The 18,360-nt window shown below is 42.2% G+C and overlaps 1 protein-coding gene across 1 annotated transcript in view; it reads left to right on the top strand.

The window, feature by feature from the left end:
* Nucleotides 1-18,360, top strand: part of LOC121548540 (ryanodine receptor 3) — a 128,897-nt gene that overhangs the window by 81,657 nt on the left and 28,880 nt on the right. Inside the window, 14 exon segments of the mRNA XM_045210126.1 lie at nt 6,502-6,740; nt 7,572-7,653; nt 8,601-8,731; nt 9,068-9,186; nt 9,654-9,852; nt 10,389-10,483; nt 11,198-11,343; nt 11,682-11,769; nt 11,886-11,978; nt 12,612-12,779; nt 12,963-13,022; nt 13,329-13,463; nt 14,300-14,412; nt 17,099-17,195. Of these exon segments, the coding sequence (XP_045066061.1) occupies nt 6,502-6,740; nt 7,572-7,653; nt 8,601-8,731; nt 9,068-9,186; nt 9,654-9,852; nt 10,389-10,483; nt 11,198-11,343; nt 11,682-11,769; nt 11,886-11,978; nt 12,612-12,779; nt 12,963-13,022; nt 13,329-13,463; nt 14,300-14,412; nt 17,099-17,195 (1,765 nt within the window).

Here is an 18,360-nt window from a genome sequence, read left to right as displayed (position 1 = left end):
AGGTAGATGGATTATTTTAAATATGCTATTGGACCATAAACAGATATGGCTCATTAACCTTTACGGACCAAATAATGATGATCCACACTTCTTTGACAATATATATAATAAATTATCAACCCTGCAAGCAATTCAAGACTCTATTATTATGGTGGGAGATTATAATACCATTTTAAATAGCTCAATGGACCGTAAAGGAAATCACACTACAAACAATCACCCTCATGCTCTGAAGGAAATCATGAATGTCATGGATACATTAGAACTAGTAGATATATGGAGGCTTAAATATCCTGATCTAGTGAGATATACATGGCGGAGACTCAATCAAGCTAGTCGTCTTGACTTCTTTCTTATGTCATTCTCGTTGGCACCAAAAGTTTAAAAAGTGTTGATAGGGGACAGAATGCGGTCGGACCATCATATAATTGGCATATACATTCCTCTTACTGAATTTCCATGTGGGTGAGGATATTGGAAATTTAATCAAAGCCTATTGGATGATAACTTGTTTTTAACAAGGACAGAGGAATTTATATCTGATTTTTTGTCCGACATAACATAGGTACAGCAAATCCCCTTATTGTATGGGACACCTTTAAATGTGCCTTTAGAGGCCATGCAATTCAGTACTCATCTCGATAACAAAAGCAATTTAGGTCAAAAGAGTCCATACTAACAAAGGAAATAGAAGGTCTAACAGAACAGATAGATAGTAATAAAAACTGTAACATAGAGCCTCAGAATAAATTAGAGGAAAAACTAAAAGAAATGGAGAAACTTACTCAAGAAAGATCAAGTGTAATATATTATAAAAATAAAGCAAACTGGATGAAATATGGGGAAAAATGCACCAAATTCTTTTTTAATCTTCAACATAGGAATGCTACCAGAAATAATTTACTGAAACTGGTTACAAATGATGGAGACACCCATGATTCACCAAATGATATTTTGAAGGAGGAAACAAAGTCCTTTAAGCATATGTTTTCGTTTCAGTCGCCTCCATCTCCTCTAACTGAAGCTAATTGTAGAGATTTTTTTCTATTGATAATGTAAAATTAACAGCCATACAGAAAGACTCATGTGAAGTTGAAATTACAGAGGAGGAACTTCTGGATGCAATTAAAGACTTTAAGTCCGGGAAAACTCCAGGGTTGAATGGCATACCAGTCGAGGTATACCGAACCTTTTTTGATATACTCAGAGGACCGTTATTAGCATGTTTTAACCACTCCTATGTAAACGGTAGATTATCAGACACTCAAGAAGAAGGTCTGATTTCATTATTACTGAAACAGGATACAAGTGGATAATATAAATATCCAGTCCATTAAAAAAATTGGAGGCCCCTTACACTTCAGTGTTGTGATGCAAAAATACTGGAAACAATAGAACACTATGAAAAATCTGGGAAACCAGGCCTGCTATTTATAGCAGACTTCGAAAAGGCATTTGATAAAGTACGACTGGGGTTTATATATAAATGCTTGGAGCATTTCAATTTTGGAGAATCTCTAAAATCATGTATAGTAACCCTAGGTGTAAAATAGTAAATAATGTCTATTTCTCTGAAAGTTTTAAACTGTCAAGAGGAGTGAAACAAGGTTGTCCACTATTGGCATATCTATTTATTATGGCCATCGAGATGTTAGCTATTAAAATCAGATCCAACAATAATATCAAGGGATTAGAAATCCAGGGCTTAAAAACAAAGGTGTCATTGTACTCTGATGATTCATGTTTTCTTTTAAATCCACAACTTGAATCCCTCCACAGCCTCATAGAAGATCTAGATACATTTTCTAACCTCTCTGGATTACAACCAAATTATGATAAATGTACTATATTACATATTGGATCACTAAAAAATAAAGAATTTACATTACCATGTAGTTTACCAATAAAATGGTCTGATGGTGATGTGGATATACTCGGAATACATATCCCAAATGAAATAAATGATCTCACTCCAATACATTTTAATAGAAAGTTAGCAAAAATAGATAAGATCTTGCTACCATGGAAAGGTAAATACCTGTCTATTTGTGGGAAAATCGCCCTGATTAACTCTTTAGTATTATCCCAATTTACCTATTTGCTTATGGTCTTGCCTATGCCTAGCGAACAGTTTTTAAATTATATGAGAAAAAAAATATTCCATTTTATTTGGAACGGCAAGCCAGACAAAATTAAAAGAGCATATTTATATAATGAATATGAATTCGGAGGACAGAAATTATTAAATATTAAAGCATTAGACCTATCACTAAAAGCTTCAGTCATACAAAAGTTATACTTAAATCCGAACTGGTTCTCTAGCAAATTAGTAAGATCGTATCACCCAATGTTCAAGAAAGGCCTTTTTCCTTTTATTCAGATTACAACCTCTCACTTTCAGTTATTTGAAAAGGAAATCATCTCCCAAATATCACTATTTCTAAAACAAGCTATAGAAAGTTGGTTGCAATTTCAATTTAATCCTCCAGAAACGACAGAACAAATAATGCAACAAATATTGTGGTTAAACTCAAATATACTAATTGATAAAAAACCTTCTTTTTTTTGACAAAATGTTAAAAAAAAGGTATAATCTTCGTAAATGATCTCATCGGTAGGACTGGTGGAGTCATGTCAACATGCAGCTAACAAAAACATATGGAAATGTCTGCTCTACCCAAAATTACAACCAAATAATTGCAGCATTACCGCAAAAATGGAAGAGGAAAGTGGAAGGGGGAAAAAGTAAGGAACTTGTCTGTCGGCCTTGCATTAAAGAACATAATTGGTTAAAGAAAACTGTGATAAATAAAAAAGTATACCAGTTTCATTTAAGGACCAAAAGGATTGACAGCCGTCCCATATAGATTGCAAAATAGTTGGGAAGAGATTTTTGACGTACCAATTCCATGGCATAATGTTTATGAACTGATACGCAAAACGACACCGGATTCAAAACAATTTAAATTATTATATAAAATTCTTGCAACCAATAAAATTGTATTTATATGGGGGATACAATCTTCCCAGCTCTGCAGATTTTGCTTGCGAAGAGACAGAATCATTAGATAATTTGTTTTGGTACTGTCCATTTGTAGCTTATTTTTGGACACAGGTCCAGGAATGGCTAAAGGATTGCAATATTTACCTGGAGTTAACCCTGCAGATAGCATTACTGGGTGATCTGAAAAGTCATAGTCAATCGATCAATAATACAGTTAGGGAAAAAAGTATTTGAGCCCCTGCTGATTTTGTACGTTTGCCCACTGACAAAGAAATTATCAGTGAGAGACAGAATAACAAAAAGAAATCCAGAAAAACGCATGTCAAAAATGTTATAAATTGATTTGCATTTTAATGAGGGAAATAAGTATTTGACCCCTCTGTAAAACATGACTTAGTACTTGGTGGCAAAACCCTTGTTGGCTATCAGAGGTCAGACGTTTCTTGTAGTTGGCCACCAGGTTTGCACACATCTCAGGAGGGATTTTGTTCCACTCCTCTTTGCAGATCTTCTCCAAGTCATTAAGGTTTCGAGGCTGACGTTTGGCAACTCAAACCTTCAGCTCCCTCCACAGATTTTCTATGGGATTAAGGTCTGGAGACTGGCTAGGCCACTCCAGGACCTTAATGTGCTTCTTCTTGAGCCACTCCTTTGTTGCCTTGGCCGTGTGTTTTGGGTCATTGTCATGCTGGAATACCCATCCACGACCCATTTTCAATGCCCTGGCTGAGGGAAGGAGGTTCTCACCCAAGATTTGACGGTACATGGCCCTGTCCATCGTCCTTTTGATGCGGTGAAGTTGTCCTGTCCCCTTAGCAGAAAAACACCCCCAAAGCATAATGTTTCCACCTCCATGTTTGACGTGGGGATGGTGTTCTTGGGGTCATAGGCAGCATTCCTCATCCTCCAAACACGGCGAGTTGAGTTGATGCCAAAGAGCTCGATTTTGGTCTCATCTGACCACAACACTTTCACCCAGTTCTCCTCGGAATCATTCAGATGTTCATTGGCAAACTTCAGACGGCCCTGTATATGTGCTTTCTTGAGCAGGGGGACCTTGTGGGCGCTGCATGATTTCAGTCCTTCACGGCATGGTGTGTTACCAAGTGTTTTCTTGGTGACTATGGTCCCAGCTGCCTTGAGATCATTGACAAGATCCTCCCGTGTAGTTCTGTGCTGATTCCTCACTGTTCTCATGATCATTGCAACTCCACGAGGTGAGATCTTGCATGGAGCCCCAGGCCGAGGGAGATTGACAGTTCTTTTGTGTTTCTTCCATTTGCGAATAATCGCACAAACTGTTGTCACCTTCTCACCAAGCTGCTTGGCAATGGTCTTGTAGCCCATTCCAGCCTTGTGTAGGTCTACAATCTTGTCCCTGACATCCTTGGAGAGCTCTTTGGTCTTAGCCATGGTGGAGAGTTTGGAATCTGATTGATTGATTGCTTCTGTGGACAGGTGTCTTTTATACAGGTAACAAACTGAGATTAGGAACACTCCCTTTAAGAGTGTTGTAGTATACGTCAATCGTAGGTGTTACCATCAATTAAAAGAGTCTGCTTAGACTGGATCGTGTTCAAAGGCCTTTATTCAAACCACGAGGTTCCAGCGTAAGTACAGACACAATGTCCGGAGAACCAGACCCAATTAAATCTTGCTGCATTCTAACTCTCCGTCGTTGCTCCCCCCTTTATATAGCCTTCCAAGAGTTGAATAGCTCCCTCTACTGTTCAATCCCCGTATCTTACCACCCACTTCCTGTTTGTCATATGTGACGTCACGCTAAAACCTTCCCTCTTGATAGCAATAATCAACCTTCCATTTCTTCATGAAAAACCGTTAACAAAGACATAATTTTAATATACTACAGTGTGCTCCTAATCTCAGCTCGTTACCTGTATAAAAGACACCTTGGAGCCAGAAATCTTTCTGATTGAGAGGGGGTCAAATACTTATTTCCCTCATTAAAATGCAAATCAATTTATAACATTTTTGACATGCGTCTTTCTGGATTTTTTTGTCTTTTTTTTTTGTTATTCTGTCTCTCACTGTTCAAATAAACCTACCATTAAAATTATAGACTGATCATTTCTTTGTCAGTGGGCAAACGTACAAAATCAGCAGGGGATCAGATACTTTTTTCACTCACTGTATATATATATATATTTTTAAAAAAACATATGGGAGATTGGAAGTGATGCAGACAATTACATTGATGGAAGTTACACTCTATCTGCAATATTAAAGCTGATCTACCCCCTAAAAAACAACAATAATAATAATAATAAAGGTTAAGATGCTTATGACATTAAAGTCAATAAAGACAATTATTCTGGATATAAGAAGTCCATGCTTTGTACTCATGTAAACACAGTGTTGCTTGTGTATCTATGCAAATCCATCCATGCATGACCGCTGTAGGAATCCATAACATAAATGGTTCCCTGTGTGAGGAGAATCTCTTACGAAGGTCATTACTGACCAAAAGCTCAGATTTAGGTGTGCAGAGCGTCCTTTGTCATTATAGGAGAATCCTTTACACCTCTCCTTCTGTTCTGTCGTTATTACACCTCTCCTTCTGTTCTGTCGTTCTTACACCTCTCCTTCTGTTCTGTCGTTCTTACACCTCTCCTTCTGTTCTGTCGTTCTTACACCTCTCCTTCTGTTCTGTCGTTCCTACACCTCTCCTTCTGTTCTGTCGTTATTACACCTCTCCTTCTGTTCTGTCGTTCTTACACCTCTCCTTCTGTTCTGTCGTTATTACACCTCTCCTTCTGTTCTGTCGTTCTTACACCTCTCCATCTGTTCTGTCATTCTTACACCTCTCCTTCTGTTCTGTCGTTCTTACACCTCTCCTTCTGTTCTGTCGTTCTTACACCTCTCCTTCTGTTCTGTCGTTATTACACCTCTCCTTCTGTTCTGTCGTTCCTACACCTCTCCTTCTGTTCTGTCGTTCCTACACCTCTCCTTCTGTTCTGTCGTTCCTACACCTCTCCTTCTGTTCTGTCGTTCCTACACCTCTCCTTCTGTTCTGTCGTTCCTACACCTCTCCTTCTGTTCTGTCGTTCCTACACCTCTCCTTCTGTTCTGTCGTTATTACACCTCTCCTTCTGTTCTGTCGTTCCTACACCTCTCCTTCTGTTCTGTCGTTCTTACACCTCTCCTTCTGTTCTGTCGTTCTTACACCTCTCCTTCTGTTCTGTCGTTATTACACCTCTCCTTCTGTTCTGTCGTTATTACACCTCTCCTTCTGTTCTGTCGTTATTACACCTCTCCTTCTGTTCTGTCGTTATTACACCTCTCCTTCTGTTCTGTCGTTCTTACACCTCTCCTTCTGTTCTGTCGTTCTTACACCTCTCCTTCTGTTCTGTCGTTCTTACACCTCTCCTTCTGTTCTGTCGTTATTACACCTCTCCTTCTGTTCTGTCGTTCTTACACCTCTCCTTCTGTTCTGTCGTTATTACACCTCTCCTTCTATCCTATTCCTCCCCTCCCAGGACGGTGATGAAGTCAGGCTCAGAGATGGTGAAGGCTGGGGTCAGGACGTTATTTGAGAACGCAGCGGAGGACTTGGAGAAGACCCTGGAGATGCTGAAGCTGGGGAAGTTCAGCCAGTCCAGGAGCCAGATGAAGGTCTTGTCTCAGAACATCACCTACACCACCACCGCCATGCTACCCGTCCTTACAGCCCTGTTCAAACACGTCACCATGCACAACTTCGGAGTCTACCTGCTGGGTGAGTTAGCCTTGATGTTATTTTAATACATTTACACTGGTTGCACCATGCGTGAGTCCCTTAGTGCAGTGGTTTTCAACCTTCTCATTGGGGGACCCCCTGCCGTTCCATGTATTTGATCTATTCCAGAACAAGCACACCTGATTCAACTCGTCAACTGATTATCAAGCCCTTGATTAGTTGAATCAGATCACCTAGTTCAGGGCTAAAACTAAATTGTGAAACATCTGGGGGTCCCCGAGGAGAGGTTTGAAGACCCCTGCCCTTGTCACGACTTCCTCCGAAGCTGCCTCCTCTCTTTGTTCGGGCAGGCTTCGCCGTTCGTTGTCACGGGCCTTCTAGCCACTGCCGCTCCTCATCTCATCATTCCATTTGTTTTGTCTTGTTTATTACACACACCTGGTTCATATCCCATCATCAGTACCTGTATAAGTGTTCCCTCTGCCCCCTTGTCTTTGTGTGTGATTGTTTATTGTGAGGTTAGATTAGCTCGGTGGAGCCATGTTGTATTTTGTATCTCCCGGGATATTTCACCAGTGTGCCTTGTTGTTTTCCAGTGCTCTGTATATCCGCACTGGAGTGTTTTACGCATTGCTGTGTAGCGCTGTGTTACGGAATAAACCTTTTTTATTCTGTGATTTACCCTCCTGCGCCTGACTCCTTCTAAATCACTCACCACAGCCCTTAGAGCACTACAGCTTACCACCGGCTCACTCAGTGGCAGTCAGAGATTGAGCAGGGTGTCCATCGTTGCCTTCTCTGAAAAAGGAGAGTGTTAAAGTGACTGAGGCTTTGCTAGGAAATCTGACCTGTGCGTGTTGTCTTTTCCAGTGGATGACGTCCAGCTGTCGTGCTATCGCATCGTGACCTGTCTCTACTCACTGGGCACGGGGAAACACATCTTCATGGAGAGGTATGAGGCCACACCACATCTAAGGAGGTACTGCAGGAGCAGGAGATTGAATGAGAGTGATCAAATCTCTCTGGATAATTGGAGAAAGAAAACTCCATCCAACACTGACTAGCAAGATCACAATGTCGGAACTGTAGTGTCACGTTTGAGTGCTGTACGGTGTAAGTGAAAAACACCAAAAGAAATGACGAAAGCCGAAACGCGTTGGTTGTACTTTTAGCAATAAAGAAGCTTTTTTATTGAATTCCATTGTCCTCTAAGTGTTGCTGAATCTCTTCTTTCCTTCAGAGTGCTGTGGAACAGCAATGTACATGTCTACTGTAAATGTGTATGTCTGTGTGTAATAATGTCTCTCTGTGTGTAATAATGTCTCTGTGTGTAATAGTGTCTCTGTGTGTTAATGTCTCTGTGTGTGTTAATGTCTCTGTGTGTAATAGTGTCTCTGTGTGTTAATGTCTCTGTGTGTAATAATGTCTCTGTGTGTAATAATGTCTCTGTGTGTAATAATGTCTCTGTGTGTGTTAATGTCTCTGTGTGTGTTAATGTCTGTGTGTGTTAATGTCTCTGTGTGTGTTAATGTCTGTGTGTAATAATGTCTCTGTGTGTAATAATGTCTCTGTGTGTAATAATGTCTCTGTGTGTGTAGTAATGTCTCTGTGTGTGTAATAATGTCTCTGTGTGTAATAATGTCTCTGTGTGTAATAATGTCTCTGTGTGTGTTAATGTCTCTGTGTGTGTTAATGTCTGTGTGTAATAATGTCTCTGTGTGTGTTAATGTCTGTGTGTAATAATGTCTCTGTGTGTGTTAATGTCTGTGTGTAATAATGTCTCTGTGTGTAATAATGTCTCTGTGTGTGTTAGTGTCTGTGTGTGTGTAGTAATGTCTCTGTGTGTGTAATAATGTCTCTGTGTGTGTAATAATGTCTCTGTGTGTGTGCTCCCTCCAGGCACCTACCAGCCCTAGGGGAGTGTCTGGCCACCCTGGTAGGAGCCATGCCTGTAGCATTCCTGGAGCCTGATCTCAACGCTCACAACCCCCTGTCTGTCTTCAACACCAAGACACCCCGCGAGAGGGCCAGTAAGTCACTACTCTGCAGTTGCAATACTGAATCATAACACTACCAATTTATCAGGACCAATCTAGCTTGACAACAAACCGGATCCCCTTGCATTTACAACAACCCGGATCCCCTTGCATTTACAACAACCCGGATCCCCTTGCATTTACAACAACCCGGATCCCCTTGCATTTACCTCCGCTACATTCTTAGTTCTACTGTAAGGTCCGTTTTCCTGGACACAGAGTCCTGGACCATGCGTCTTAGTCCATGACTAGGCTTAATCAATGTCTGGGAAACCAGCCCTATGTTTATTAATGGTGCATTGGCTAATTCTGTGCTGGTTCTCTGTACAGTCTTGAGTATGCCTGACTCTGTGGAGGAGATGTGTCCAGAGATGCCTCGTCTGGATGGCCTGCTGAAGGACATCAACGACATCTCGGAGTCTGGAGCTCGCTACACAGAGATGCCACAGGTCAGGAGGGCTTGGAATACAATTACAATGTTGTATCACGATAGCTGCTGTTATCACTAAATCTGTTTATATTACAAGAGAGCTTTTTAGACAGTGAATCCTCTTTTAAAGCTGGAATCTTTAGCGTTGAAACTGTTTGTGATATTTTACAACAACAAAGACGTTACTTCTAACAACGAACACAGTTTTTGTTTCCCTCAGACATCATTGCACGTGCAATAGAAGAGCAGAGTATGTACTACAATTTATTTTCACCACAAAGCTGGATGCTCCTCCCCTCTGTTTCAACACAAAGGAACTCATTAAGCTAGCGCCTTGATTAACATAACCTCTGGCATGACGACATTACGTGGTATAACTTAATATCACAATTGTCGTGATATAGCTTCATATCCTGATAATCGAGATATTGCTTAAAATTGTGGTTAGCGCTCAATATGGTGCCTTTCCATCCCTAATCCCTCCAGGTGATTGAGGTGATCCTGCCCATGCTGTGTAACTACCTGTCCTATTGGTGGGAGAAAGGAACAGAGAACTCTGCTCCGGGCACAGCCTGCTGCACCACCGTCTGCTCCAACCACCTCAGCATCATCCTGGGGAACATCCTCAAGATCCTCAACAACAACCTGGGCATCGACGACGCTCCCTGGATGAAGAGGATTGCAGGTGGGATGCTGGGTTATTAAGGTTTGGTGAATAACACTCATGTGTTGAGGAATCTTGCCTTAGACCTGAAGACTTGCGTTAACTCCCTGATTCAATGCCTACCCACTGGGCACACACTGGTAGAATCAACATTGTTTCCATGTCATTTCGATGAAATTTCGTTGAACCAACGTGGAATAGACGTTGAATTGATGTCTGTGCCCAGTGGGTAGGCTTTAGCTCAAAGGGCTAATACAGTCTCATGGCACGCAGGAGACCCGAGTTTGAACCTAGTTGGTCACATATGATGAATGGTGAATAATAACTGCAGAATAAACACAAAGCTGTGGTCGTAGCATTGCCAGCCGTACTCTTTAACTGGCAGTGTAGTGTAACAACTACTCAGTGAGACGAAATCTGATTGGTTTCGCCTGTATTTACATTTACATTTACGTCATTTAGCAGACGCTCTTATCCAGAGCGACTTACAAATTGGTGCATTCACCCTATAGCCAGTGGGATAACCACTTTACAATATTTTTTTTGTATCATTGCAGTCTACTCTCAGCCAATCATCTGTAAAGCTGCAGCAGACCTCCTGAGGAGTCACTTCCTGCCCACTCTAGAGAAACTCAGGAAGAAGACAGTCAAGGTGAGATGAGAGGAATTGAAACGTATTCTTTGGACTGCTGTCCATTTGTTTGTTTAAATTTTCCATGGATCATTCACAAGAATCAAGCACACAACTAGCTTGAATTGCAAATGCGAACTTGCCAACTCCTATGTCATTGTTCGGCGTGACAATGACAAGACTTGGCAGTACAGCAAGGCTAGCACAGCGCCATTAAGGAAAACCGTAATTCCCTGACCCCGGGGGGTCACAGAGGAGGAGCTGCTGAAGGCTGACATTAAAGGAAACGCTCAGGAAGCTGAGCTTCTGTTATTACTATGTTGTAAAGGCGTTAACTATGTTATTACTATGTTGTAAAGGCGTTAACTATGTTATTACTATGTTGTAAAGGTGTTAACTATGTTATTACTATGTTGTAAAGGCGTTAACTATGTTATTACTATGTTGTAAAGGCGTTAACTATGTTATTACTATGTTGTAAAGGTGTTAACTATGTCATTACTATGTTGTAAAGGTGTTAACTATGTTATTACTATGTTGTAAAGGTGTTAACTATGTTATTACTATGTTGTAAAGGTGTTAACTATGTTATTACTATGTTGTAAAGGTGTTAACTATGTTATTACTATGTTATTACTATGTTGTAAAGGCGTTAACTATGTTATTACTATGTTGTAAAGGCGTTAACTATGTTATTACTATGTTATAACTGTTATTAATATGTTCTAACCCCAGGTGGTGGCAGAGGAGGAGCTGCTGAAGGCTGACATTAAAGGAGACACTCAGGAAGCTGAGCTTCTCATCCTGGATGAGTTTGCTGTCCTCTGTAGAGACCTGTACGCCTTCTACCCAATGCTCATCCGCTATGTGGACAACAACAGGTAGTATAACCCAGCCAACCTTTCCAACACACACATCTGTTGTTTAGGTTCGGGGAAATCTGGAGGCCTTGACTCCATTTTGACTGAATTGATTTAGAATGATGCCATGGACTGTACTTGTATGTAATTAGAATCATTTTTATTTATCCTTTATTTATTTCAGGAGATCATAATGAGATTAGATGGTTCCAATCTTTCTAATTTGGGATTGGGACCTGCAGATTTACCCATTGCATATCCTGGGATCTAGGCTACATAACACAACAGATGGTTATAGCTATGGCCTCACCTCTTCTTTAGTCCACTTCTCATGAAAACGTCTGTCAAACCCCCACCAGGTCCAGGTGGTTGAAGAGGCCTGATGCTCAGTCCAACGAGCTCTTCACCATGGTGGCGGAGATCTTCATTCTCTGGTGCAAATCACACGTAAGACTTTTCACTTTAGAATACTACATACAGTATGTTAATTTATTTTCAAGTTCTGTTTGAAGATTGACATTCTTCTTGTTTCTTTCCTTCTTTACCATCTGACCCGTCGACAGAACTTCAAAAGGGAAGAGCAGAACTTTGTGGTTCAGAACGAAATCAACAACCTGTCTTTCCTGACTGGGGAAAGTAAGACCAAGATGTCCAAGGTAAGGACGGAGCAGGAGTTAGTTTAGCCAGTAGTGAGTAAAGAAAGGCCTGCACAGAAGCTCTTTCCCTGTGGTTTTCCAGAATTCCTGGTGGAAGCTTCCAGAGATCCCTGCTTATTCCCTCACAATTCCAGGAATCATCCAACCAGGATTTCTGAAAAACCTGATTCTATCTATCTATCTATCTATCTATCTATCTATCTATCTATCTATCTATCTATCTATCTATCTATCTATCTATCTATCTATCTATCTATCTATCTATCTATCTATCTATCTATCTATCTATCTATCTATCTATCTATCTATCTCTCTATCTCTCTATCTCTCTCTCTCTCTATCTCTCTATCTCTCTCTCTCTCTCTCTCTCTCTCTCTCTCTCTCTCTCTCTCTCTCTCTCTCTCTCTCTCTCTCTCTCTCTCTCTCTCTCTCTCTCTCTCTCTCTCTCTCTCTCTCTCTCTCTCTCTCTCTCTCTCTCTCTCTCTCTCTCTCTCTCTCTCTCTCTCTCTCTCTCTCTCTCTCTCTCTCTCCCTCTCTCTCTCTCTCTCTCTCTCTCTCTCTCTCTCTCTCTCTCTCTCTCTCTCTCTCTCTCTCTCTCTCTCTATCTATCTATCTATCTATCTATCTATACAGTCAGGTGGTGACCAGGATAGGAAGCACAAGAAGCGGCGTGGAGAGTTATACTCTGTCCAGACCTCTCTGATCGTAGCCGCCCTGAAGAAGATGCTGCCCATCGGACTCAACATGTGCACCCCTGGAGACCAGGAGCTTATATCACTGGCCAAGATACGATACAGTCTGGTGAGATACAGTACTATCATATCCCTAAAGTCTTCAATGATCATGTGAAGTAGCGTATCGACGTGTGATCACACTACGTCTGTATTCACAGATAGCCAGACCTATCCCTAGCCATTTGGAATGTTTTTAACCCACTCTCTCACTGAGAGTAATTTCCCACTCCATCCTGTTTCCCTCCAACAGAAAGACACAGACGATGAGGTGAAGGATCACTTGCGTGAGAACCTCCATCTGCAGGACAAGGTAGGCTGGGGAAATGTAAAATGATCTGTAATTCCGCACGGTGTGTACTTTGTATCTCCGCTGGTCATTACTCTGTGCCCCAGTAGAGTTAAGTCTGTAACCTCAGCAGTACTCCTCCTCGTGTATTCAGCAGACCAGGACATTCAAATGCAGCAGCGTTTGTAAACATTTTCAGATGTAGTTTCAGTGATACCCAACTGAAAAAAAACACAATCAGTTGTTGTTCTAATGTTGAAGTGATGTAACCATTATAAATGGACAAATTATAAGTCACATGTCTAACGCTTTGTGTGTGTGTTTTTAAAGTCTGATGACCTGGCAGTGCAGTGGCAGATGAACCTGTATAAGGATGTGGTGGTGGGGAGTGAGGAGCCTACAGACCCAGAACAAACTGTGGACAGAATACAGAGCATCTCTGCTGCAGTCTTCCACCTGGAGCAGGTACCCTACAGTCCACATTTACCACTCTATAAAGTCTGTTGTTTATTACATTATTTTACCATTGAGACGTATGTCTCTTTTAATTTTTTTTTACATTTTAGTCATTTAGCAGACGCTCTTATCCAGAGCGACTTACAGGAGCAAGTAGGGTTAAGTGCCTTGCTCAAGGGCACATCGACAGATTTTTCACCTAGTCGGCTCGGGGATTAGAACCAGCGACCTTTCGGTTACTGGCACAACGCTCTTAACCACTAAGCTACCTGCCGCCCCCGGCAAGGTTGCCCTGTTTACAAACGCAGCATCAAAATACATAGTACAGAATAAGGATTTAGTAATAGAATTATAACAATCACAGTGTGGATTATAACAATCACAGTGTGGATTTATAACAATCACAGTGTGGATTTTAACAATCACAGTGTGGATTATAACAATCACAGTGTGGATTGTAACAATCACAGTGTGGATTTTAACAATCACAGTGTGGATTTTAACAATCAAAGTGTGGATTTTAACAATCAAAGTGTGGATTTTAACAATCAAAGTGTGGATTATAACAATCAAATGGTGGATTGCAGACCGATTGTGGAGCTTCATCATCTTTCAATGAAATGTGCAGTTGTGTGTCCTCCAGCTAGCTGTTGGCATGTGACACTGTTTCCGAGCAACCATTGACATGTGACACTGTTTCCGAGCAACCACCAAGGGGTTGTATATGTGATGAGAACAGAAGTGGTCCGAGAACTAAGCCTTGAGGAACACCGAAATGTTTTTTCTGAGGAATTTCCGTCCACAGAAGCACATGTTTCCGTAAGACGTGATGTTTTGCCCACTAGGTGGAGCAGCCTCTGAGGATGAAGAAGTGTGTGTTCCAGAAGCTGCTGTCCAAACAGCGTAAACGGGCCGTGGTGGCCTGCTTCCGCATGGCTCCACTCTACAACCTACCCAGGTAAGACAGGCCTCTATCACACTTACTACTGATGACAATTAGAGGTACGCTGATGGATAAAACTGGAGGCCTAAATTGTCTCTGTCAACTAAATGAGATACGTAAAGGAATATGAGTTTGAGACTTTGTAACTGTGACAACTACCCCAGGAAAAAGTCCTCAGTCGTCATTCGTGGTGCTTTTGTCTCCATCAAATCAAATGTGACGTTACAGTCCTGTATCACTCAGTGTCATGCTATTACTAGTGTATCCACACACTATCTCCGTCTCCACCTCCCTAACCTTGTCCTTCTTCTCTGTTATTTCTCTCTGTTGCATACCACCTACAACACCTTTTCCTCAGATACAAAATTAACAATTACTTCCTGAACGGCTATCGGTACGTTTGGCTGGAAAAGGCGTTCGCTGAATCTAATTTTGACCGTCTGTTCTCCGTGCTAACGGTAATGTGAGACTCCAGGCTGAATGCTAGCCTGAGTGTCAGCCTGTTTCTGCTCTGTTGCCAACTCCTCGTGGAATTGTGTCATGCCAAACAGACTGGTACCCAGGCTAGGCGAATGCTTCATCTCTCTTCCCTCCTCCATCTTATCCTCCAGGCTATGGACTGAGCCACTACCTACCTCAGGTTTACTGCACTGTTGATTCTGATTGGTCAGCCTCAGCTAACAGCCAATCAGTGGTCAATCAATGAGCAATCCAGGAAGCATTTTGCTTGTTTACATAAAGATCATCATTGTCATTATGTCTTAGAATATGGAATGTTTTGTCTCATGTGATTTGAGTAACATCATGACTGTATTTTTGTAGCTTTATGTATCATTTATTAACTGACATAATATTTGAATACAGTGTTTAGTGTTTTTAGATATACAGTGAGGGAAAAAAGTATTTGATCCCCTGCTGATTTTATAAGTTTGCCCACTGACAAAGACATGATCAGTCTATAATTTTAATGGTAGGTTTATTTGAACAGTGAGAGACAGAATAACAACAAAAAAAAAACAGAAAAACGCATGTAAAAAATGTTATAAATTGATTTGCATTTTAATGAGGGAAATAAGTATTTGACCACTCTGCAAAACATGACTTAGTACTTGGTGGCAAAACCCTTGTTGGCAATCACAGAGGTCAGACGTTTCTTGCAGTTGGCCACCAGGTTTTCACACATCTCAGGAGGGATCTTCTCCAAGTCATTAAGGTTTCAAGGCTGACGTTTGGCATCTCGAACCTTCAGCTCCTTCCACAGATTTTCTATGGGATTAAGGTCTGGAGACTGGCTAGGCCACTCCAGGATCTTAATGTGCTTCTTCTTGAGCCAGTCCTTTGTTGCCTTGGCCGTGTGTTTTGGGTCATTGTCATGCTGGAATACCCATCCACAACCCATTTTCAATGCCCTGGCTGAGGGAGGGAGGTTCTCACCCAAGATTTGACGGTACATGGCCCCGTCCATCGTCCCTTTGATGCGGTGAAGTTGTCCTGTCCCCTTAGTAGAAAAACACCCCCAAAGCATAATGTTTCCACCTCCATGTTTGACGGTGGGGATGCTGTTCTTGGGGTCATAGGCAGCATTCCTCCTCCTCCAAACACGGCGAGTTGAGTTGAATCCAAAGACCTTGATTTTGGTCTCATCTGACCACAACACTTTCACCAAGTTCTCCTCTGAATCATTCAGATGTTCATTGGCAAACTTCAGACGGCCCTGTATATGTGCTTTCTTGAGCAGGAGGACCTTGCGGACGCTGCAGGATTTCAGTCCTTCACGGCGTAGTGTGTTACCAATTGTTTTCTTGGTGACTATGGTCCCAGCTGCCTTGAGATCATTGACAAGATCCTCCCGTGTAGTTCTGGGCTGATTCCTCACCGTTCTCATGATCATTGCAACTCCACGAGGTGTTGGAGCCCCAGGCCGAGGGAGATTGACAGTTATTTTGTGTTTCTTCCATTTGCGAATAATCGCACCAACTGTTGTCACCTTCTCACCAAGCTGCTTGGCGATGGTCTTGTAGCCCATTCCAGCCTTGTGTAGGTCTACAATCTTGTCCCTGACATCCTTGGAGAGCTCTTTGGTCTTGGCCATGGTGGAGAGTTTGGAATCTGATTGATTGATTGCTTCTGTGGACAGATGTATTTTATACAGGTAACAAGCTGAGATTAGGAGCACTCCCTTTAAGAGTGTGCTCCTAATCTCAGCTCGTTACCGGTATAAAAGACACCTGGGAACTAGAAATCTTTCTGATTGAGAGGGGGTCAAATACTTATTTCCCTCATTAAAATGCAAATCAATTTATAACATTTTTGACATGCGTTTTTCTGGATTTTTTTGTTGTTATTCTGTCTCTCACTGTTCAAATAAACCTAACATTAAAATTATAGACTGATCATTTCTTTGTCAGTGGGCAAACGTACAAAATCAGCAGGGGATCAAATACTTTTTTCCCTCACTGTAATTTTAACCACATCCTCAGCCAGTTTCTGTATGCTAATTAAGCCATCAAGGATGACCAGTCAGAAGAGCCAGTGGCTCCCACATCGACCAATCATCACCCTGGAATGCTCTTCCTTCCTGTTTCACCCTCACATCTCTCCCTCCTTACTCCTCCCCCTTCCAAAATCTACTTGGACACACCTTAACCTCATTCTCCCATCTTCCACTCCCCCTCTCCTCCTCTCATCCCTCCTTCCCCAGGCATCGTTCTATTAACCTCTTCGTGTTGGGCTATGTGAGACTATGGATAGAGACAGAGGAGTACTCCTTTGAGGAGAGGCTAGTGCAGGACCTGGCAGTAAGTACTGGGCATATTGCGGTGGTGTCTGCCACCCCCTCAGCCCTAGCCTCTGCCTTGCCCCCTGTGCCCTGTGTTGGCACCGCACCCCCACCAGCCCTCTCCGCCGACTGCCTCTTGAGCACGATGCCCTCCGTCGAGCTTCGGGATCGGGATCGCTTCCCGGTCCGCCTGGGTCTGGGGACTTCGCCTTGGGCCCCCAGAGGTTCCCGAGGCCCCCGCGCTCTCTCTAGCTTTGTGGCTCGCTACCGACAGAGTCTTGACAGGCATGACAGGCTCAACCTCAGGAGACTCAGTGGCAGCAATGGCTCCGTCTCCGCAGCAAAGCATGTGGCTACAAAAACAGGCTATGGCATTGGCTATCTCACCACTACTACTACTACTACTACTACTGTGGTAAGAGGGGCGGCTAAAGCCCTCAATAGGTGTTAGTTGTTTGATGTCTGACGTCGACCCAACCATCTAGATGTTGTACGGTATGGTCTCTGCTGTAACTGTAAGTCTGTAGTGAAGTGTTGAAGTGATCAAGTGGAGTGTGAAGTGAAGTCTTCGGTGGCATGCTCGCGCACATCTCAGTCTGGATTCATACAGTATTGTGACGAGTATTGAAATTCATTTATCTCACTGTAAATATAGTTGTACAGTTGCAAGGAAGGTAAACATATTTATACAGTACTGCAAAATGTCATAAAACATGTCAGGGGAAGAATGTACAAGAGCAGACCACGATGTCATTCATCACCATCACCATCATCATCATCATCGTCCACACACTGCATTTAGTAGTGCTGCATCTGTTGGACCATAGTAGTCTGCTGCCCCAGTATCTGTGTGTTAGAGATGTCGACGGTGAGTGTGACGTCTCTCCCCTCTAACGCCCAGGAAGCTCCGATTCAAACTCCCGTTAGACAGCTCTGCAAGCGTTATAATGTCAAAATACGTTCGTTACTCACCAAATATGGAGTTTCGCTGAGGAACTATCTTCATTTACTCCCGTTACTGCTGGTATGTGCTTCCAAAAAAGGTGTAAATACAACCAACCGGAAAAACGCCTATTCGGCACCTCCAATGTAAATCACTCATGACTGCCACACAGTCGGAAGTCTACACCAGCTCAATACATTGGAGGTGCCGAAAAGGCATATTTTCAGTTGCTTGTACATTT

Source organism: Coregonus clupeaformis, chromosome 33, assembly GCF_020615455.1.
Source record: "Coregonus clupeaformis isolate EN_2021a chromosome 33, ASM2061545v1, whole genome shotgun sequence".
In the NCBI taxonomy this organism is placed as follows: domain Eukaryota; kingdom Metazoa; phylum Chordata; class Actinopteri; order Salmoniformes; family Salmonidae; genus Coregonus; species Coregonus clupeaformis.
This window is presented reverse-complemented; position numbering and strand designations above follow the sequence as displayed.